This window comes from Micropterus dolomieu, linkage group LG07, assembly GCF_021292245.1.
Source record: "Micropterus dolomieu isolate WLL.071019.BEF.003 ecotype Adirondacks linkage group LG07, ASM2129224v1, whole genome shotgun sequence".
Taxonomy (NCBI): domain Eukaryota; kingdom Metazoa; phylum Chordata; class Actinopteri; order Centrarchiformes; family Centrarchidae; genus Micropterus; species Micropterus dolomieu.
This window is the reverse complement of record NC_060156.1, coordinates 20,403,423-20,425,658: the sequence shown is the minus strand read 5'-3', so window position 1 is coordinate 20,425,658 and position 22,236 is coordinate 20,403,423. Positions and strand designations below refer to the sequence as shown.

Below are 22,236 nucleotides of genomic sequence, written 5' to 3'. Positions count from 1 at the left end.
TGATTTTGGGCTATATAAGCGAACTTGACTTGAGTTGACTACGGGTTGTATCCTACCATATAGTGCCTGTGTTAATATATTATAACATGTAGTATTTTGTTCTTAATTGACTTTAAAAGACTTTTGTCATTTTGTTAATTAGTTACATATCATCCTTTACCAGGGCAACATATAAGAATATGTTCATGAATAAATGACTGATATAAGTTAACTTCTGTGGCACTGTAAACAAGACATTAAACAAATAGTTCGGTCACATTAGTTACCCCAGTCTGGGAACCAGTGGCCTGGCGTGAAACACAATAATGAGGGTACGTTCATGATTCTCACTCCTCAAGGCTCTTGTCTGGGTTTTCTTTCCCACCGGACATGTAGTAAGAATCCCCGACAGCAAAGATGGCGGCTGAGCGGCGTTGACTTCTCTGTAATGAGTTTCCAAATTTGGTGTAATTGTTGAGTTTTTTTCGCTGAACAAGGAAAACAACGTCAATGCCGCGAGATTCGTCTCGTGGAAGAGATGTTGTGAGACTACGAAGAAAGTCTTTTCACACGGAGTTTGCTACTACAGCTCGCTAGTTTGCCGTTGTAGCGCTGAGTGTGCATCGCCGTAGCTAACTAGTCTGTATCGTCATTGTAAAATGGCTCCGGTGCAGATTGGGTCAGATGGGCAGCTCGTACCACTCGGTGGTCCGGTGGTCTCGGGTCCACAGCCACCACCACCCGGGACCCCGGCCACACAGGGGGTCCGACTGAGCCTGCTAATTGAATTTCTTCTCCAGAGGACCTACCACGAAATTACCCTGCTGGCAGAACTGTAAGTAACATTTTAGCGGCGTAGGCCTTGAAGCTAACCGGCGGGCTATCGAGCTAACGTTAATAGTAAACGCAAAAGGATGCGCTTCTTCCAACCACTTCAGTAAACGCCAATTGGCTCGTGAAGTTAGAACCAATCGATAATTTAGATGATTTAGAGATGCTTTTCATATTGAAGTCGAGGAAGAGTGCTAACAAAGCGGAAAGCACAGACAACTACTGTTATGTGAGGGGGCGTACCGGTAAACAACACATTACCATATGTCCTAAAGATCCTTATAATGTATAAGGTAAAATGTTAGTTATCCAAGATATTCCATGTTTATGTGGGGCGACATCAGGTTGATCCCAAAGCTAGTTTCTCCTCGTTTTAGTACCTTACCACCCAATTAGTAACTGAGGATTTTTTATTTGCTGCACCATTAATAAAAGCTTGGTCCTAACGTTACCAGGGGTGCATAGTTTGTGCTGTTACTCTACTCTCAGGATAAAGACTATAGGAATAATTAAACGTTTCAATGTTTTCCCTTTTAGACTTCCAAGAAAAACAGACATGGAGAGGTATGTTTCTCTGAATTTCATTCAGTTATTCACTTATTTATCAATTCACCCCTTTAGCCAGCCATATGTTAAGCATTTATATCCTGTTTTACTTTTCAGGAAAATTGAGATCGTCCAGTTTGCCAGTCGTACCAGACAGCTGTTTGTGCGTCTGTTGGCCCTTGTGAAGTGGGCTAGCAATGCAGGGAAAGTTGAGAAGTGTGCGGTATGTTGTGTGTTATTTGACTTCGCTAATGTCTTTTTTTTGTAAACTGCTTTGTGTCCAGCAATGCACAAATCAACTTACTGTCACCTCTCTCCACGGTATCCTTCGTAACAGATGATTTCCAGCTTCTTGGATCAGCAGACCATCCTCTTTGTGGATACAGCTGATAGGCTTGCATCACTGGCGAGAGATGCCCTGGTACATGCTCGTTTGCCCAGCTTTGCCATCCCTTTTGCCATTGATGTTCTCACCACGGGGTCATATCCTCGCCTGCCCACATGTATACGAGTAAGTCTGTTAAACTTCCTTCTCTGCGTGTTAAGACTGATGATCTATAGTCTTGTATGAGAAGATGTTGGGAGATCAAACTCATGGCTTTAAAAAACTTACTCTTTTCTATGTCAGCACAATTGTTTCTGTGTCCATTTGTGTAGGATAAGATCATTCCTCCAGACCCCATCACTAAGTCTGAGAAGCAGACCACCCTTAGCCAGCTAAATCAGATACTACGACACCGCCTTGTCACCACAGACTTACCACCCCAGCTAGCAAATCTTACAGTTGGTAAGCAGCCTGCGTAAAACCACTATGGTCTGTTTTAACTGCTGTACTGGTAAATTGAAGATCTTGGATTATTGCTTGTGTGTATATTTGTGTAGCTAATGGGCGTGTAAAGTTTCGTGTGGAAGGAGAGTTTGAGGCCACTCTGACGGTGATGGGAGATGACCCTGATATTCCCTGGCGGCTGTTGAAGTTGGAGATTCTGGTGGAAGACAAAGAAACTGGAGGTAAGGCATGCACTCATTCAGCTCTGCTACACACCACATTTCTATTTTGTTAGTTAGATAAACTGATCAAGAACAATATTGTGATTGATGGTTCGCTGCGTATGCAGACCCTGCTTGTAACTCACTAGCAATAAACTCTGTGTATCCAAGAACCCTCTGGATTTGACTTGCTTGACATCCATGTCCTGCGATGTGACCATTGCACATGGGCACATTGTGATGACGATGCTATAACGATATATTGTGCAGCCCTAATTGCTAATGTTTTTCCCTTCCCCATTCCCTCTCAACTGGTTTGTCTCCGTCCCCCTCCATATTGACAGATGGCCGAGCCTTGGTCCACAGTTTGCAGGTGAACTTCATCCATGAGTTGGTCCAGGCACGTCTGTGTGCAGATGAAAAACCCCTACAGGACATGTACAACTGCTTGCGTATCCTTTTCTTTATCTTTGTTTGTTTATCTGCACACAGGCGTTGAGTGTAAATTGTGCATAAAACCACATGGCTTTTGTCCCAGGCTGATGCGAACTACTGCAGTAGTGTGGGAGAGTGTGTTGGAGCATATAGAGTATTGACTGGTCAAGCAGACGCGTGCAGCATTCCAATGAGTAACACAGCTGCAGACTTACATCCTTCTTAACCCCCTCTTGTTTCATTAATTCTCAAACAACACAACCTCCTTTTGTTACTGACAGGGAAAGGGCAGCACTGTTCTCTCTGCGACTTGTCACCCAGTCAGGTCATGTGGGGGTGTAATGAACTTCGTATGAAGGTGTGTGTTTCTAACACCTGTTAATACTCTAATTAGAAACTGCTACATTTTTTGTGTCCCCACACTTTTGGAAGATTACGACTAAACTACATTATCACAAAATACAAATGTACCATCATGTTGACATCAAAACCAATCACCTCACATTTGTATTGTCAGGCAGTGATAATTATACCATTCATCATGCTTTGTAACCCATACATATTTATTCTGATCAGACAGTCAGAGGCCTGTCACTCATCAGTTTGTGGCAAAATGTAGAGAAAAACAACCGCTTGTTAGCATTCATGCTAATATCAAAGACCCTGATCAAGCATGCGAGCTGAGCACGACTGTGCTTATCACAATGCTAATCAGTCCATCTCTGCTTTGCCTTTCCCCCACTAATGCTAGCAGTGCAGCTTACCGTGTCAAAGAGAAGTCTGTGTTGGGCACAAATACCCCTTTTACCAACAGAGTGTATGTGTCTTGAGGATATGTGTGTGAGTGTGTTTTGAATGTTAATGGAAAGATGTGTATAGTACTTTATCTGTATTCACCTGCTGGACATGGTATTTTCCCACAGTGTGTCTTCTTTAACCGTATTGTTCCCAGACTCCTTCTGTCTGTCACTGCAGCTAGAGGTGCTCCACTCTCAGACCTTGATGTTGATTAGAGAAAGATGGGGAGACCTGGTGCAGGAGGAGAGATATATGCCTGCAAAATACCTAACTCTCACCGTCTGGAAGTAAGACTTTATAAGTTGCCATCATGTATGGGCAAGAACGCTGTGTTCTCAAAAACATCATATCATAAAATCATCATAAAATGATGAGAGAACTCTCAAAATGGCAGAATTCATTTATACGTTTTAATTCCTACTCACTGTCATCCTTTTTCTTTGTTCCTCCAGCCAACAGGTTTTGGGTAGGAAAACGGGTACAGCGTCGGTACATAAAGTCACCATCAAGATTGACGAATCAGATGGATCTAAGCCATTGCAAATATTTCATGAGCCCCCTCTCCCTGCCTGTGACTCCAAATTAATTGAGAGGGCTATGAAGGTAAGGTGGACATATGTTTTCAATTAAAACATTTTTAGTGTAATGAAAGACATTGGGCAGTATGGCTGAAAGTACAATTATCTTACAATGTAATAATGTGTGTTTTCTTTCATTCATTCTTTAGATTGACCATCTGTCAGTGGAGAAACTTTTGATCGACAGTGTGCATGCCCGGTCCCATCAGAAGCTACAGGAGCTGAAAGCCATTCTAAAGACCAGCAATCCCAGTGACAACTGTATATATTTACTTTTGTATTTAATGCACTTTCCCATTATTAAAACAGTTCAGTCTTAGCTATATACTGAACAAATGCACAAAAATCTCTGTGGTCTCTGCAGCTGCAGCCTTGTGTCAGTGACAGTTGAAAAAAGAGGCATTGTTTAGCCTGAAAAAATTAAAATGTAACATGCAATTTATCATCTTAATTATGATGGATTGTATTTTCAAAATTCCCATTAGCTTATAGAGATGTGGTCTTTCACACATCCCCCATTCACTTTATGTCAGTGTACTGTAACCATGGTTTTTAGTCATTTTCAAAATTGAAAAGAGACACTAAAGTGTGTGTTTGTTTATTTCAGCATTCGTCGAGACTGCTTTACCCACACTTGTTATTCCAATACTTGAGCCCTGTGGTCGTTCGGAGTGCTTACACATTTTTGTTGACCTGCACTCTGGCATGTTCCATCCCATGCTGTATGGATTAGGTAAGTAATAAACACATAACTACTGTATCTTGTTTGTTGGTTGTCTTATATCCTATTAAAGATGTTTGTTCAGGTTGTGTTTTTATAAGGGTTTGGTTTTGTATAACAATAAAGGAATTAACAATTTTACTGGTAGGGTGATTTAAAAAAATTTTGTATGCTCAGCTTTAAACATAAAACCCTGGTGTTTTCTCTCTCTAGATCAATCCACGCTGGATGACATTGAAAAGACGATTAACGATGATATGAAGCGCATCATTTCTTGGCTCAAACAACTGAAGTAAGTCCAGCTCCATCCATCCATCCATCATCAACCGCTTATCCTGCGTACAGGGTCGCGGGTAGTCCAACTCAACTAAATTTTTAAATAGATATGAACATGCAACGTATATTTACAGCTAACAGTATAAAGTATGTTTTGGCACAGGCCAAAGATAGCGGAGGCAGTTTAGAGTCAACAGTAGACGCCTGCTTCTAGCTTGTCAGGATTGATTGTCAGTAGCTGTAGCAACACTTAGCTAAGTAGGTGGCAAGATGGGTGTTAAGAAGAATTACCAGAGTCTTGCACTAGTAAATAATGTGAATGCTGAATAAGAATATGAAGCAATGAAGCCTGGATTGTTTGCAACTTGGATTTCAGTGAGACACAGAGTCTGTCTTTCTCTCTGGCAAGGTTCTGGCTCGGGGAGCAGCGCTGTCGACAGTCTGTGAAACACCTTCCCACTGTGTGCACTGATGTCCTTCACCTGTCCAACTCGGCTTCTCACCCTGTCGGCAGTTTGTCCAAGCACAAACTCTTCATTAAGCTCACACGTCTTCCGCAGTACTACATTGTGAGTTCCTCAACCAAGATATTGCTGAAAACGGCTAAACCAAAATGATTTCACAAATCTGTTAAAATTATTTTTTTTATAGGTGGTGGAAATGCTTGAAGTGCCTAGCAGTCCCACAGCATTGCAGTACAAGTACTCCTTCCTGTCTGTGTCTCATCTGGAAGGAGAGGACCCACCAATGTGCGCACAGCTCCTGCAGAATTTCAAACCAAACATAGAACACCTTGTCCAAGACACCACAACAGGGAGAGGGGCCCGACCTGGGACTAAGAGAAAGGTATTCAGTGCTAGAGTAGTCATACACCAAACTTTCATTTGTGTATGATGAAATGCAGTATATTTCATTGTGTTTTGGGAATTTTAATAAATGTGGTGCTGTCCGACAGGTTAGAACTAGGCAGTTTGGAATGGCTAGGAAAATATGGGTGGAAAAAAGTGAACAATAAATGCTCTGCCCTACCTCAAAAACTGGCCGAGTTAAAGTTCCTGCCTAATATTATTATAAAATGCTCTGCCTCTGGGATGCTACAACATAACCTTCTATCATACAAGAATAAATTCAGCTTTTGCGTATATAGATCAGCCTCCTCTTGTGTGCATGTGTTTCTTTTGTGAATGTGAGACAAGCCATTGCTATGAAAAAGTAAATGTGACCAGCTGGATAAATTAAACTTCAATGCACAATTTTTTTGTGTCTTTGTAGATATCTGGGGACCAGGGGGATCCAGAGCCGAAGAAGCCTAAGCGGTCTGGAGAAATGTGTGCCTTCAACAAAGAGCTGGCTCACCTAGTAGCGATGTGTGACACCAACATGCCTTTCATTGGCCTCAGAACAGAAGTATGTTACTTAAGACAGTTTGAGCCATTCATGCCAGTCATAGATGTCTCTCTAAAATATGAAGCATGGCAATCCGAGTCTTGTATTTTCTGGCTAATGTTGCATGTCTGTCCGTCTTTGAGTAGCTGTCCAACATGGAGATCCCAAACCAAGGTGTCCAAGTGGAGGGAGATGGCAGCAGTCATGCGATACGTCTACTGAAGTAATACATGCAGCTGCATGCATGCATTTACGCACACACATTGTCAGCAAATGTAATTCTATATTCTTCAAAGTATGATAAACCATTATGACTGTTAATGGTAATTGTTTTATCCTGCAGGATTCCTCCCTGTAAAGGTGTAGGAGAGGAGACAAGGAGAGCTTTAGACCGGTCACTACTGGACTGCACCTTCCGACTGCAGGGCAGGAACAACCGAACCTGGGTGGCTGAACTGGTGCTGGCCAACTGCCCTCTCAACAGCACACACAGCAAGGAGCAAGGTATACACCATTTACAGAGTTTTCCATATTTATATAATTTATTAAACTTTATTTATCCATAAAAAAATTAATTGAGATTAAAAATATTTTTTAAGAGATTCCTGTCCAAATCATGCAGCAGCAACAATGGGAATAGAAATCACATAAAAGATCATGCCATTTAATCTAACGGCAAAGTAAAACTATCAAACTAATTACAATCAACACACACCTGATTACAAACTAAATACTCGGTGTAGCAAATTCAGCAATTGGGCTTACCATTATAAAAGCATTGTATGCCAAAAACATTTTCATAGTTTTTAATAGGATGGATTGCATTAACTGTTATGTGCAAGTTTGGCCTTTATGTTAACATGGAAAGCTGTCTGCAGCTGCTACATGGCCCAGTGTCTAAATTAACCAATCTGTCCCCTCTTTTAGCCTCCACGCGACACGTGTATCTGACCTATGAAAACCCTCTGTCGGAGCCGGTGGGCGGGCAGAAGGTGGTAGAGATGTTTCTAAATGACTGGAGTGCCATCAGTCAGCTCTACCAGTGCGTCCTCAACTTCTCTCGTGCACTGCCAGGTATGTGCATGGTCATCTGTAAAGCAAAGATTGCATTAACGTGTAAATGAATGACTGTGTTGCTTTTGGATGAATTCAGTTAATCTAAATCAATCGGTGCGTTTCTGGTCATTTTTATGTAGTTGTAGGATTTGCACTGAAGGTGCAGTGTTTCTAACAGAATACTATTGTAACCGTGGCAGGGATAGGGCCATGGGGGTATATTTCTATATCTAGTATGATATGTTTCACTCACTCTGATCACCTTGCTTTCCATTCAGTTATTTTTTTCTCCACACTACCTACACCTCTGGTTTCTTATGTGTCTGCTCTGCTGACTTTGTCCATCAACAGTTCCATTCTCAGAGCAGCAGGTGTTCCACATGTGTAGGAAGCTGGTTAATGACATAGACTTTTGAAACAATCATAACCAAAGTGGTACCAAATGACATCTGGACTGGTGTGTTCACTGTTCCTATACCTGGTCCGGGCTTGTAAAGTACCCACCGTGTCCATGTCCTGTAACGTAATACCAGATAACATCTCTCTCTCTCTCTGTGTCTCTGCAAAAGGCTAAAATGGGTCAAATATACTTTGGCGGCCGTAAATATAACTGGGCAGCCAGCCCAAGTAAAGTCTATATGTGGGAAACACTGAAGTGATGCATGTATTTTCAAAGTGATACAAATAGTGTTTTATTGTCCTAACCGTGTGTAGAAATTTGCACTTAGTTATTTAAGGCTTCCATGTACCATTGTCACTAATGTTTGGCAAAAGAAACACACCAGTCTGATACAGCTGCACATTGTGACTGCTTCTGTCCAGAGATGCCATCTTACCTGAGCATGTTCTCAGAGGTACGGCTGTATAACTACCGTAAGCTGGTGCTGTGCTACGGGACCACCAAGGGCAGCTCTGTGACCATCCAGTGGAACTCCAGCAGCCACCGTTTCCACCTTGCCCTGGGCACTGTGGGGCCTAACTCTGGCTGCTCCAACTGCCACAATATCATCCTCCATCAGCTCCAGGAGATGTTCAACAAGAATCCAAATGTGATGCAGCTGCTGCAGGTATGCAGTAGCACAGTTATGATAATGCAGCCATAGGATGCGCAAGTGCACTTGTTAGATCTGATCTTTTAAGGTTCCTCTTAAATGTGTTCATTTAACCTTCTTGTGCTGAACTACCTATCAGTGGTCTTGTTTTATTCATGCTTCTCGCATTGCTCTAAATACTTGCAAACATTTATTCATTCTCTATTTCTCTAATCACATACATCTACTTTTACTTTAGTATTCAGTGTTATTTCCTTGGTAACTTGGTTTCTATTTATCATCTTCCTCAGGTGCTCTCTGACACACAGGCCCCTCTGAATGCAATCAACAAGCTACCAACAGTGCCCATGCTGGGCCTCACCCAGCGTACCAACACTGCCTACCAGTGCTTCTCCATTTTACCACAGTCATCCACACACATCCGCCTGGCGTTCCGGAACATGTACTGCATCGACATTTACTGCCGCAGCCGTGGCGTGGTAGCCATCAGAGATGGAGCCTACAGTCTTTTTGACAACACTAAGATTGTAGAGGGCTTCTACCCTGCTCCTGGACTCAAGGTATGCTTGTCATCACTCTAGAGTGAAAGGGTCTTAAATTCATTTGTTGAGAACTGGAAGGGTCTTTTTCTAATCAGCACAACTAAAAGAATACAACTGTATTCCGTAAGCAAATGTAATGCATATACGCAGTTTTATGATCAACAACTCAAATATATTTGGTTCAGCTGTTTACATTAAATTCTGTCCTTCTGCTGTTTCCCTTGTCTAGACATTCCTGAATATGTTTGTAGACAGTAATCAGGATGCTCGCAGACGCTCTGTCAATGAAGATGATAACCCACCCTCGCCGGTGGGTGTAGACGTGATGGACAGTCTGATGAACCAGTTGCAAGCTCAGCAACAGTCACAGACAATGAGAGGGGGTGCGGGAGGTGTCTACCCTCCTCTCACATCACCTCCGCCAAATTATCATGCTAATGTAACTCCCTCACCATCCATGATGCCCACCCAGTCACCAGGTAATAGCAACTTTTGGAATTAAGTATTTGTCCAAATATGTGTGAGTGAATGATATCCTGTATTGTTGTCAAGCCATCATACAGGATTATGACCAACAAATCATTGTTTTTGAGTATAACACATTGCTCTCATCAACCGCCCTGCTGACATGTTTATTGTTGCAAGAGCAAATTGTCTGAATGTCACAGAGGCCATTTACACCTGGCATTAAAATGTGTTTTTGGTGATTGGATTGTAGCCGAATAGTGCTTGACCACATGAAAGTACAGTGTAAATATACGCAAGATAGATTGAAGATTGATTGTGATCCGATCGGCCAAACCCCCGCTGAGGTGGTTAGGGACACATTGTGACCACATTGAACATAAACGTAAATATAAATGCTTTGACAATCCACGTACAAAATCTACGTGGGGGGATATGTACCGGTGGCAGAAAACAATGCCAGGAGGAACTTAAGTTTCACTTTCGGGCTGAACTATTACAACGGCACACTGCTGAAGAGAGAGTAGAACATTGACGTAATCCATAGAGTAAAACAACACACAGTGGAAAGCCAGCTCAAAGACCATTCAGACAGTCTATGGTTATGAGCATCTTGTGGACCTGCGCCAACAGGATGTGATGTTCTGGTTGTTTGAGCTGGACAGAGCAAACAGATCTCAGTGTGGACACTGGAGATGCATAAATACCAGGTGTAAATGTTATCAGGTTAAAATCATATCCAGATATAATAGGAAGAGCAACCATGTGTGCCCATTTTAATTTTGTGAAACCATGAGGTCAGTTGTGTTTTTCATGCAACATAGACACACGTCCCAGCCAAGAGGGAACAAAGTATGCATTAAGTCCTGCTCCTTCCATTCCTCTCCATCTCAGCCCGCCAGCCAGACTGCAGCCCTTCCGCCCTGCTTTAGTGTATGTGTGCGTGCGTATGTGCGTGTGTGTGCGCGCAAGGAGAACTTGTCAACCTCCGAGTCTGACGAGCCATTTGGTATGTGTGTGTGTGTACAGGGAACATCCATGCCTCTGGCTCCCCTAGTGGAGCTCTGAGGGCACCCTCTCCTTTCGGGCCCACCCCGTCTCCGTCTTCTCTTGGCATAGCCATGGGCCAGACCAGCTTTGCCAGTCCCCACGGTAAGCAGCAGGGTGGCCGTAAATGCGGGCCTGTTGGTAATTCTGGGCTGCTGGGCAAGGGCTGGAATGGTCTGAACTGAACATCTTCAGTAGGCACTTCTAGGCCGCAGACATTAGCACGAATATAACAAAAGGCTTGTGGTTAGTGGGCACACAGGGGTGTATTCATCTGACTGTTTTCTTTGTACAATAAGTGTTTTGTTGCTGATGGCTTTGTCTCCTTCACATTAGGTGCTCTGGACCCCAGTTCCCCATACGCCATGGTGTCCCCCAGCCATAGGGGCCAGTGGCCAGGCTCACCCCAGGTCTCGGGGCCTTCTCCTGGGCCAAGGATCCATGGCATGTCCCCTGGTAACCCATCACTGCACTCGCCTATCCCCGACCCTCATTCTCCGCGTGCTGCGACCAGTGAGTACTGCTTTCTTAGTTTTGTTTATTTTGAGGAGAATACTGACATAAATAATTGAAGGTTTAAAAAAATCTAAGAAGCATGTAACGCTGATTTTCTTTCTTTTTTTTCTTTAATTTTTTTTAACAAACACATAACATAAGTAAACAATCTTGATACTGATCCCTTATATTTGTTTATTTATTGGTTATTGTGACCATGATACATACTGAGTGGGACATATTACAGTTGAGAAATGAACCTAACACAAACTAGGTGACAGTGTCTTAAACCTAGTTTGGTCCTTCTATACTGCAATTTCTTGTTACTTATGGGTCGGCATAAACACAGACATGAATACATTTGCTATAAGTATACTAGTCTATCTCTATTAATACTTACTAAGTGTTTCTTTACTTCTCTCTCCCTCTCTTTCTTTGGTTTAGGTTCACAAGTCATGCCTTCCAGTATGCCTCCACCCCGCAAGCTACCTCAGCGCCCCTGGGCTGCCTCCATTCCTACCATCCTCTCCCACAATGCCTTGCATGTGCTTCTGCTCCCCTCGGTCACTCCCTGCCTGGTGCCAGGCCTGGCGGGAAGCTACCTCTGCTCGCCTCTGGAACGCTTTCTGGGTTCAGTTATCATGAGACGGCACCTACAGAGGATCATCCAGCAGGAATCCAACGTAAGTGTTGCACAAGTCATGATGATAATTTGGAGAGATTATTCTTTGGGGTGTTCCCCTCGCCACCTCAAATTACATTATGTGTTCTGCACACCCCTTACTTTCATCACTCTGTCAACTCTCTTCCAGTTATCTATTGTGAACTCTAATGAGCCGGGGGTGATCATGTTCAAGACGGACGTGCTCAAGTGCCGTGTGGCTCTCAACCCAAAGAATTACCAGACACTGCAGCTCAAAGTCACTCCAGAAAATACAGGACCCTGGTCCCAGGAGGAGCTTCAGGTGCTGGAGAAGTTCTTTGAGACACGGGTAAGTATCAGCAGCATCCACTTAAATTCCTACATTATTGAAAACATACTTTTGAGGCATATATACATGCAGAGTTGAGTTTGACCTACATGCAAAAACCTACTATACTACATCACAAAAAACTTTAAGCATGTATTGCTTCAATTAAAAGAATTTAAGCAACTCATAGGAACTCTTGCCTGCGCTCATGTTGTCCCATTGATCCATCTTCTTCTGTCCTCTTTGTAGGTTGCTGGTCCTCCCTTTAAGTACAACACTCTGAATGCTTTCACAAAGCTGCTGGGGGCACCCACGAACATCCTCAGGGACTGTGTGCGCATCATGAAGCTCGAACTGGTGGGTAGCTGTTTCTTTTAAACAGTAGAGGGGTTGTGTTACATGTATTGAGTCATAAATGTGTATGAGCCTCGTCAGTTTTATGTATTTCAATCTATTAAATATGCCCTTTGTATTTTTTTCCTAAATGTCACTACACTTTATGATTATCTGAATATGTAAACTGAATAAGATCCCCTCCACTTTAGTACACCATACACCCCTTATAAATGGCCTTTTGTACTGCTGTGTAATTTTTGTGAAGATGTGATGCACACATTACACTTGCAGATACTCCAGCTGTGGTCTAATATATTGATTTACCTTTGATATAAACCACTTGGAATAGCCTCTGTATTTGAAAAGTACTATATAATATGTTGGCTTTCTCTGCAGTTCCCTGACCAGGCTGCACAGCTGAAGTGGAATGTCCAGTTCTGTCTCACCATCCCTCCCAGTGCTCCCCCCATTGCCCCTCCTGGAACCATTGCTGTGGTGCTGAAGTCCAAGATGCTCTTCTTTGTAAGTTTTAGCAGAGCTTCACCATTAGCTCTCCACAAGCAGGACTCAAGTCATTTACCTGTGTAGCATAATTTGACCAACCTGACCCTGTGTGTTTGGTCTGTTCTGCCTCACAGCTTCAGCTGACCCAGCGTATCCCAGTGCCCCAGGAGCCAGTGAGCATTATCGTTCCCATTGTGTACGACATGGCCACAGGCCTCACTCAGCAGGCCGACATCCCCAGACAGCACAGCTCCTCGGGAGCAGCAGCGCTCATGGTCTCTAATATCCTTAAGAGGTTCAATGAACTGCACCCTGCCAGACCGGGTGAGACTCGCATGCTGTTGAACACTGAATAATTTACTACACTGAAAAAGTGGTATCAAATTTGCTAAACTGAAACTGGTATCAACTGAATATTCAGTTATGTTATCTATACTTGATGCAAAATGCCTTTGCTAACACTGGGTATTTTATCTTTCAGGTGAATGTACCATATTTGCTTCTGTTCATGAGCTAATGGCCAACCTCACTCTACCCCCCGGCACTCGTCAGTAGAAACAACATATTGCGAGCCAGCACTGGAACTCAGACAGAGTCCCTTTCAGACCGAGGATGGGTCCATCCCTGAGATAAGAAGAAAACGGAGTAACACCTGTGGTTCCAAGATGTCAAAAATCCAGCATGTGTCTTCTCTGCTTTAGCCACTGGACTGTTGACCTTATGTATAGTTGCTGTTATGAAAGGGAGTGAAATTATGTACAGCTGTGGACCACATTCTTTATTCTTGATAGAAGTGTACAAACAAAATTTGCCATTAAGGTAGATCATGGACGAGGGGGGGGCATTACAATGCAAAAGGATATAAATGTTATTTTTTCCTCCAGGTGCACTTGTAAACAAGATTATCTATTGAAATTAAGGTTGTTTACGAAAATATGTACATTGTTGTATATTTGAGTGTTGAAAAGAATCAGGTCAGTTAGTTTTGCTAGAGAATTGTCTTCAGTTTTGTTTTTTTTGTTTTTTAATAACGCCAGACTGATATTATTATAGTATCAGGAGATATATCCCTTAGCACACTATTTAAATGTCTTCTTGCCTTTACTTTGTCAAGACCTCTGCATTTTTATTTCAAACTTTCACTTTGGATACTGTAAAACTGTGACAAACTTTATAAGCCAGTTCTATTTTATTAAGACCCATTTTGAGTCCTGATTGAAGGATTTGAGACATCCTGTCTGACTTTGCTATTTAATAAATCAAGCCCAGAGTTGGTTTCTGCTTTGAGAATCTTCCACTGGCAGTGCTCAAATATTTTACTTAAGTAAAAGTAGCAACACCACACTTTAAAAATACTTTAAATACGTTAAAGTGTAAATGTCCTATTTTTGAAATTGCAGAAGTAATGGCAACAAAATGTATACATAGTTTATCAAAAGTAAATACTCATGCAGATCAGCCCCAGAGTGCTATACTTTATTCTTATACATTGAACTGCTTCCTCTTCAGCTCTGTAGACTTGAACTCATACTCTAACTTCACACTGTTCTCCCAGCTCCACCTGAATGAACTCTTCTTCATTCAGTATTTACATTTAAAACGAACTTAAACTTCTTTCAGCTCTAGTTTATGAAATGCCACTTTTCATTTAATGCCATTTCTACTGCACACCTATTAGCAGCAACCACATTTAATTTTCTTGTGAAAATTTTGTGGGGTTTTTTGTTATTTCAGATTGTTATTGATGCATTATTATGTAAATGTGCTTCAGTATTGTAGTGGGTGGAGGAAGAGCGAATTGTAGTTGCTTCATATCTTTTTTTTGCAATTTAATTTGTGATAATGCATCCTATTTTATTACATGGTCTTAATCCCATAACTAACATAAATATAAGAAATAAAATAGAAAATAGAGCTACAATTAAGTAAATAGTCAGCAGAAAATGAATCAGCAGCTATGTTGATAAGTTGAAGAAATTCTCCTGTACAAATACCAATATTTTTACAATTCCAGCTTCTCAATAATTGTGAGGATTTGAGTTCTTTGTTCCCTTATTTGATTGTAAAGTCATTATCTTTGGCTTTTGGACTGTGATGGTTATTTTACAATATTTTTATTTTATAAAAAAATTATACACACAAAAGTGTTGCGTGTATAATTTTTTCAGAAATATTTGAGTAAAAGATTGCACTTAACTACTGTACTAGGTTCATTTCCACCACTTAAGTCAGGTGTGTCTGTGGTCCTGGGTTAAACACAGCAGGCTGCATCTCCAGCATCCTCGTCCCTAAAACATGACATCATCGTTCAGAAAGGCAGTTCCTCAGTCTGTGTGTGTGTGTGTGTGTGTGTGTGTGTGTGTGGTGGTGGTGGGGTGGGGGGGGGCGTTAAAAACTGCAAATCACAGACTGACTGCACGGCTGTTGTTGCAAGGGCGTGGGCACTGTTTGTTATTATTATTATTATTACGTCAAGCTTCCTCATACATGGATCTTTCGGGAGTAGAGGATGTATTCTTCACCTTGCGGTTGCGTGTGAGCGTCGTCACCTGCAAGGAAACCAAGAATTACGGATGAAGAAACATTGTGTCGGCTTTTATTCACCCTGCCTCAACGATTGGCACCCGAACACCTTACGATAGATAGTTAAAATAAATAAACGCTAAAATATATTTCTGTAGCCTTAACCTGGCCTTTGTCGTAGGTCTCGTGAGCTTCATATGGCTTTTTATCAGCGGGACGCATTTAGGAGAATAGTGAGATAATCGCAGCGGTCAGAAATGGCAGTAAGAACATCAGAGCCGATCTGTCAGCCGTGCGTTTATCACGAAGCATTCAAAGGTAAGTCCCAGCATTATACACACTCGTTTTAATTTGTGGTTGTGGCATCGTTAGGTTGAAATCTTCCTGGCGTTAAAATTAAATAGCACCTTGGAGGAATGCGCCCTGCAGGGACTGGCCCGTCTCAACACACTGCCCACTCCTCTTCAGTCCTTAATCTCCATCCTCCTCCCGGGGACCTGTAGGACAGATGACTTGTGCACGTTGTTTCATAGACGTGGTGGTGCCCCTGTTTGTTTGCGTTTTAGAAGGGGTGAGGGAAAACGGGGCTAGGGGGCTCAGAAAGGCCTACTGATTTGGTTGCTGTGTGGTCAGTGGAGCTACAGGTGAAGAGACCTCTGATGCCTGTCCAGCTGAGTCCAGAGCAGGTGGGCCTGGAGATGTTGTGTCTTTGTGGGCAGCTGGACCTCCTCATCAGGGCGCAGATGCAGCAGGTAGGATGACCTGAGCACTAAATGCAATACTTCCCACCATTGTTGACAAAAGTTCACATATATCTCCTCCACTTTCTCCCTAGTGTTTTTGTGACATTTAAGTAAATGTCCCAAAAATGATTTAGCCCCATGTGCATCTCCATCAGCTCAACCAATGCAAATGAACGTGCATCTTGGAAGTATAATGCATTAACTACTGCACAATGACAAAAGTCAATTAGCATTGGGTTTGCAGTATCTTCATTACATCACCTAACGTTGGCCATGCATCATGCTGGATGACTGTATGTACTACGACAATTAGGACACACTTACAGTTTCCATCATTTGTTTTTCAGCAGTTGTTCTTTAGTTTTATACAAAATAAAGCTGCTCCTAAAATGTTTTACGCCATAATTTACATCATTGAATGGAAATCCATCAGAACATTACCACTTCAGCAAAACAAATTAGGGAAACTACTCTACTTGTTGCCTTTAAATTTAGTTGGTGCCACCAGCCAGGTCCTGAAAATTTATATTTAGGCCAAAAAAACTAAATTTTCTTTGCAGGTTTTTGGCTCTGCCTTCCTCAACATGTGTCAAATTCCCATTCTTTGATATGCCCTTGTGAGACTGTCCCTTATTGTGACATTTACAACAGCACTCAAAAGCAGCATTTGACACAAGTCATTGCCAGCATGAGCATGAGATGCCTCAACATCATAGGACTTATAAACTGGTTTCAGGTCCAGTGTGGAGTCTGTCCTACATGATTCTGTATAGGTGCTCCTCTTTTTATCCTGTGATTCATAGTTTGTATGTTGAAGTTCCAGGAGCAGTTAGGACAAGGCTGTAGCCCAGAGGAGTCAGACACTTTCCAGGCTCAAGGTCAGTATGACAAAATAGTGTTTTAATTGGACTTGGATAGCTCCCATATGTTTTATGTTTTTCTGCTACATTCTTAAAGGATCAGAGATTCTTGACCAGATGCTGCAGTGCCTTGAACATCTACCAAAGCCTATGCCACAGCTGGAGGTATCACATCTAATAATTATTGTCCAAATAAAATAGGAACCTGACTTTATGACATGTCATGTAATACCAGAGCATTAATTGCATGCTCCCCCCCTAAATGTGGTTGAAATAAGAAGACTGTTTTAACTGTTACATGCTGTTCCAGAGGTCAGTGGGTTTATGTGTTTTCTCAGGACTACCTGGACATGGTGGGTCTATCAGCAATGTTTCCTCGTGTAGAGGTGTTCCTTATCCAAGGCAGCCCAGTGGACATGCTGGAGAGGCCGCTGATGGACGGTAAGAGATCCAGCTGAGGAGGATATAAATGTATCCCCAGAAAAGAGGGAGTTCATTTGAGGACACATACTTTTTTGGTAATTGTACTTTACTTAAGTAGCCTGTTTCCATTTATGCTGCTTTATACTGAAACTCCACTACATTTTGATGGCAGATATTGTAGTTTCTTTTACTTTACAAGATACTTTGCAGATTACGATTTTACATACAAAACATTTTATGGTTTATAGCAGAGGTGTGGACTCGAGTCACATGACTTGAACTCGATTCAGACTCCAGTCACAAAAATGATGACGTTAGACTCGACTTGACAAAATCAAAGAGGACTTGCGACTCGACTATTGACTTTAACACCAATGACTCGTGACTTCACTTGGACTTGAGCCTTTTGACTTGAGCTGACTTGACACTCCCCATGCCCAAATAAAAATTATGATATAAAAAAAACTGCGCAGCGCGTCAACATAGCGCGGTGCTCAATTAGACTGGAGCGTGTGGCTTCCTCCAGCAAGAGGGAACAATCACCGACCATCCGAAGCACGGCCGGCCGCTCCGCGATCTCTTGTCCTTGGCCCTGTACGCCCCAGCGAGCCACTCCCTCTCCGGTACCTACAATGGGTTGTGTAGTAGGCCTACTACCGGCGCTCTGTGAACCGTTCGTGATCGGACCCTCTGGCTGGATGAATTTTACGCATAAATCATGCGCAACAGCTTTGGCCCTGACGCAGCGCCACACAACTTCTAAATTCCTCCATCTCATGGAGAAAAGAAAGGTCAGGTCGAAACAGTGTAGAGAGACTGCCGCAGCTGTTGTGTGAAGCTGCTTCCACCAGTTATAAAAACAAGTTAGGCTAATTAAGATAAAACGATAATAGCACCGGGTGCTGTTTCACAACGACACTCGTTTTGTTTTATAAAGACAGCGCACCTCTTTCCTTTACAGCTGAGGCTGGGTTAGGTGTGTGAGGTGTGTTCAGTGTTGCTTTACCTGATCGGTGCTTGTAAAATATCCACGGTGTCTGCATCTTCTAACGTCATAGCGATATATAGTTTTCTCACCGCTGGTTTCTGTCTCTGCATCTCCAGACAAAACACCACGGTTGTATTTCTCCGTCAACTCGAGTAGTTCACCTGTCACCTGCTCTGCTCCCCTCCGTGTACACACACACCTACATACACATAGCCCCCTCAGTGACCCATCTGTCACCCAAAGCTGTCAACTTGGGGAAACTGTGCTGCTGTCGTCCTCTTGTACTGTAGATGCTGCTTAAAGTTAATAATGTTGGATTATTATTTCTTATTTCATGGGCTATATGAGATTTTGGAGTAATGCATGTATAATAGTTTTTAAAAAGAAAGTATTACATTTTAGAAGTTCAATAGTTTAATGTTTCCTCAGGCAATGAGTAATCCTGTTAAATAATTGTGATCTCAACATTGACCTAAATAATTAGCAGCCCTACATGAACATTTAATTTAATTTATGAAATTATAGAACATCTGTTGTGTGAAACTGCACCTCTACCTTCTTTACAGGCTAATGCTTCATCCATCCATTGTCAACTGCTTATCCTGTGTACAGGGTCGCGGGCTGCTTCATTCAGTACATTTATTTTTATATTTAACTTATAAAAACTTTTGAAATGGTTTTTAAATTTGGTGAAGAGCGCATAATGACTTGTTTGGGACTTGAAACTCAAAGTTTAAGACTTGGACTTGAGACTTGACTCGGACTTGCCAGTCATGATCGGTCTGGACTTGGGACTCGACTTGGGACTTGAGTGCTGAGACTTGACTCAGAAAATGATGACTTGGTCCCACCTCTGGTTTATAGAAAATTATGCATTGTTGTGGATTAAATAACTCACTCAAATGGGCTCCAGCTTGATTTTTGATGGCATTAAATGCTTACATGTTAATGCATCAATATTAACAAGTGAAAACACTCACAGGGGCCGTTATTCTGCATAATTTGAAAATTTCAAATTTGCCTGTGGTTTCATCATAAGACATTACATAAAGAATACACACGACAATATACGCGTAAAAGGGGAAAACAAAACACATGAAAAAGATGTCTCATTGACTTTGAATCCACTTTTACTTGTCATTAAGTGTTTTTACAAATTTTTTTTCACCACCGGGATAGCAAGGTGAAAATGTGTGTTCTCTATATGCACTTTTAAAATCCAAACCATGACCACAAAATTTTCAAAAGAGGGCTTTCTAATCACACCACAAATACAACACACTCCTGGTTTCCCAAATGAACACAACTAACGAGAGCCGATGCTTCTTTTGCAGAATATTTCTTCCACATTGCCAAACTGAACCAGCTCCTGGTGCTGAGTCAACAGCTAGAAGAAGATATCAGGCACCTTGGGAGTCATAAATACATCGCCCACCAGCTCTCTGTTATATATGTAAGGAGGAAAAAAAACATATTTTCTATCATGCATAAACCTCTATGTTTTTAACCCACTATACATTTTGTGCTTTCTTTTAACCTTGCTGTTTTGCAGCAAGTCACCAGCTCTTTTAGAGGGATTCAGGCTTTCTCTGAGATAAAGAAAGACATCGAGGCCAACTTCAAACAGATGAAACAGTGTCTAGCGGTAGAGGAAGGCTCCAGGCATGAACCTCAGCTGGCTGCTCACTACATCAACTGGTGAGTTAAAATCCAAATGTTCAGTTGGTAGAGATGATCGTTAATGCAGCAATAACAACCATATACTGTTCTCTATGTAGGATATTAGAAATAACTCAAAGCATAACAACAGAGGTGCTATCACTACCGGAGGAGCTGACCGAAGACCTTCACCAGGTCGTGACCTTCGTGTCACAGTTCCTGTCCTGACTCACATGGACCAACGCCTCTGTATCTATGAATCCTGACGCACCAGGTTTCTCCAGGCAGTGACTTCTGCTTCTAAACGAACTGACGTTATTATTACTATGAAAAGGTGCTACACAATTTGATTTAACTGATTGATGGTGGGATTTTGGATAGCTTACTTCATTTACAGATCACGTAGGTTTTTATGTTGTTCTCCTGGATGTGGCCCATATTAGTCCCCATGGTGAGTCAGTTGTTTGGAAATGAATGTAAGCTTGTTGAATCCCTCCTTGCACTACTGTTATAATTTTTTTTAGGCTAAAGTGGAATAATAAAATTGAATGCAATAGGAAAATGTGTTTGCTTTCTCCAGTCCTCACTTCAGACATATCAGGTAGATCATGTGATCACATCCAAAAATAGACTTTTAAAGGTGGGATATGCGGTTCTAATCCAATGCATGTCTTTTTGTCCAATTGAGCAAATATCTTGTCACGGTCCAGCTGTCCCTTCATTGTGTGTGCTGGAAAAAAACAAATCCAGTGTTTGTACACAGCCCTGGCTCTGTAAATGTAAAACAAAGTGGCTCAATTTGTGTGTCAGGTAACGTCAAGTGACTTACCCACTGACTTTCAGCTTACTTTGTAGCTTGCCAAGATGTGTTGCTGTTGGGATGTCGGATATCTGCATGTTAGCTTCACAGCAGCAGCTTTAACAACAGCTTACTAACCCACAACTTATCTTGCTGTGTCGTCGTTTGCTCTATATGATGGTATATGTCATGGTGTTGGATTTCTCCCGAATCGCCTAACCCACCTTTAACGGGTGTAATTACTTGCAAAGGCTCCTCTGCCCTCACAATGTGTGTAGGAACACAACAATGCAGCAAACTAGACACATTTCCAATAAATGTTGTGGTATAATAAAAATGAAATGTTAAGTTAAAAGAGCACTGGATTCACAGAGATTTAGGCTAGCTGTCAAATCAGTGAACGCCAGTAGTGAAAGAAGTACTCAGATCCTTTACTTAAGTGAAAGCAGAAATACCATGGTCTGAATTAAAAGTATTTTAAGCAAAAGGTACTTTAAGTATCAAAATCAAAGTACATATTATGCAGAATGGCTCCTTTCACAGTGTTACATTATTACAGAATATAATATTATTATGTTTTTATCACTAACGAATGTAATTCATCAATGTGGACCCAATTTTAGGCACTTTGTATACTTCTATTAATTAATTAATAATTAAGAAGTACACTCACCTAAAGGATTATTAGGAACACCATACTAATACTGTGTTTGACCCCCTTTCGCCTTCAGAACTGCTTTAATTCTACGTGGCATTGATTGAACAAGGTGCTGAAAGCATTCTTTAGAAATGTTGGCCCATATTGATAGGATAGCATCTTGCAGTTGATTGAGATTTGTGGGATGCACATCCAGGGCACGAAGCTCCCGTTCCACCACATCCCAAAGATGCTCTATTGGGTTGAGATCTGGTGACTGTGGGGGCCATTTTAGTACAGTGAACTCATTGTCATGTTCAAGAAACCAATTTGAAATGATTCGAGCTTTGTGACATGGTGCATTATCCTGCTGGAAGTAGCCATCAGAGGATGGGTACATGGTGGCCATAAAGGGATGGACATGGTCAGAAACAATGCTCAGGTAGGCCGTGGCATTTAAACGATGCCCAATTGGCACTAAGGGGCCTAAAGTGTGCCAAGAAAACATCCCGCACACCATTACACCACCACCACCAGCCTGCACAGTGGTAACAAGGCATGATGGATCCATGTTCTCATTCTGTTTACGCCAAATT

The 22,236-nt window shown here is 42.0% G+C and overlaps 2 protein-coding genes across 3 annotated transcripts; both read left to right on the top strand.

Moving 5' to 3' along the window:
• Positions 1 to 369: 369 nt before the first annotated feature.
• On the top strand, positions 370 to 14,303 carry med14 (mediator complex subunit 14). Of its 2 annotated transcripts, XM_046054268.1 has the most exons (29): positions 370 to 814; positions 1,348 to 1,374; positions 1,474 to 1,579; positions 1,694 to 1,867; positions 2,014 to 2,143; positions 2,239 to 2,367; positions 2,691 to 2,798; positions 3,734 to 3,866; positions 4,032 to 4,182; positions 4,307 to 4,418; positions 4,765 to 4,890; positions 5,092 to 5,170; positions 5,564 to 5,723; positions 5,806 to 6,000; positions 6,427 to 6,561; positions 6,687 to 6,763; positions 6,884 to 7,044; positions 7,468 to 7,614; positions 8,419 to 8,663; positions 8,939 to 9,208; positions 9,420 to 9,669; positions 10,685 to 10,807; positions 11,039 to 11,215; positions 11,642 to 11,880; positions 12,010 to 12,189; positions 12,418 to 12,525; positions 12,901 to 13,026; positions 13,143 to 13,332; positions 13,490 to 14,303. In XM_046054268.1, exons 1-29 carry the CDS (start codon positions 639 to 641, stop codon positions 13,561 to 13,563), a joined length of 4,308 nt encoding a protein of 1,435 aa, XP_045910224.1. In that variant the 5' UTR covers positions 370 to 638; the 3' UTR covers positions 13,564 to 14,303. The 2 variants fall into 2 exon arrangements, with proteins under 2 accessions (XP_045910224.1, XP_045910226.1); XM_046054270.1 differs by lacking the exon at positions 10,685 to 10,807 and having other exon boundaries at positions 371 to 814.
• A 1,227-nt stretch (positions 14,304 to 15,530) lies between these two features.
• Positions 15,531 to 20,706, top strand: si:ch211-218d20.15. Its single transcript, XM_046054796.1, has 8 exons — positions 15,531 to 15,849; positions 16,165 to 16,283; positions 17,092 to 17,152; positions 17,232 to 17,299; positions 17,473 to 17,575; positions 19,880 to 19,998; positions 20,098 to 20,243; positions 20,324 to 20,706. Exons 1-8 carry the CDS (start codon positions 15,789 to 15,791, stop codon positions 20,430 to 20,432), a joined length of 786 nt encoding a protein of 261 aa, XP_045910752.1. The 5' UTR covers positions 15,531 to 15,788; the 3' UTR covers positions 20,433 to 20,706.
• Positions 20,707 to 22,236: the final 1,530 nt, after the last annotated feature.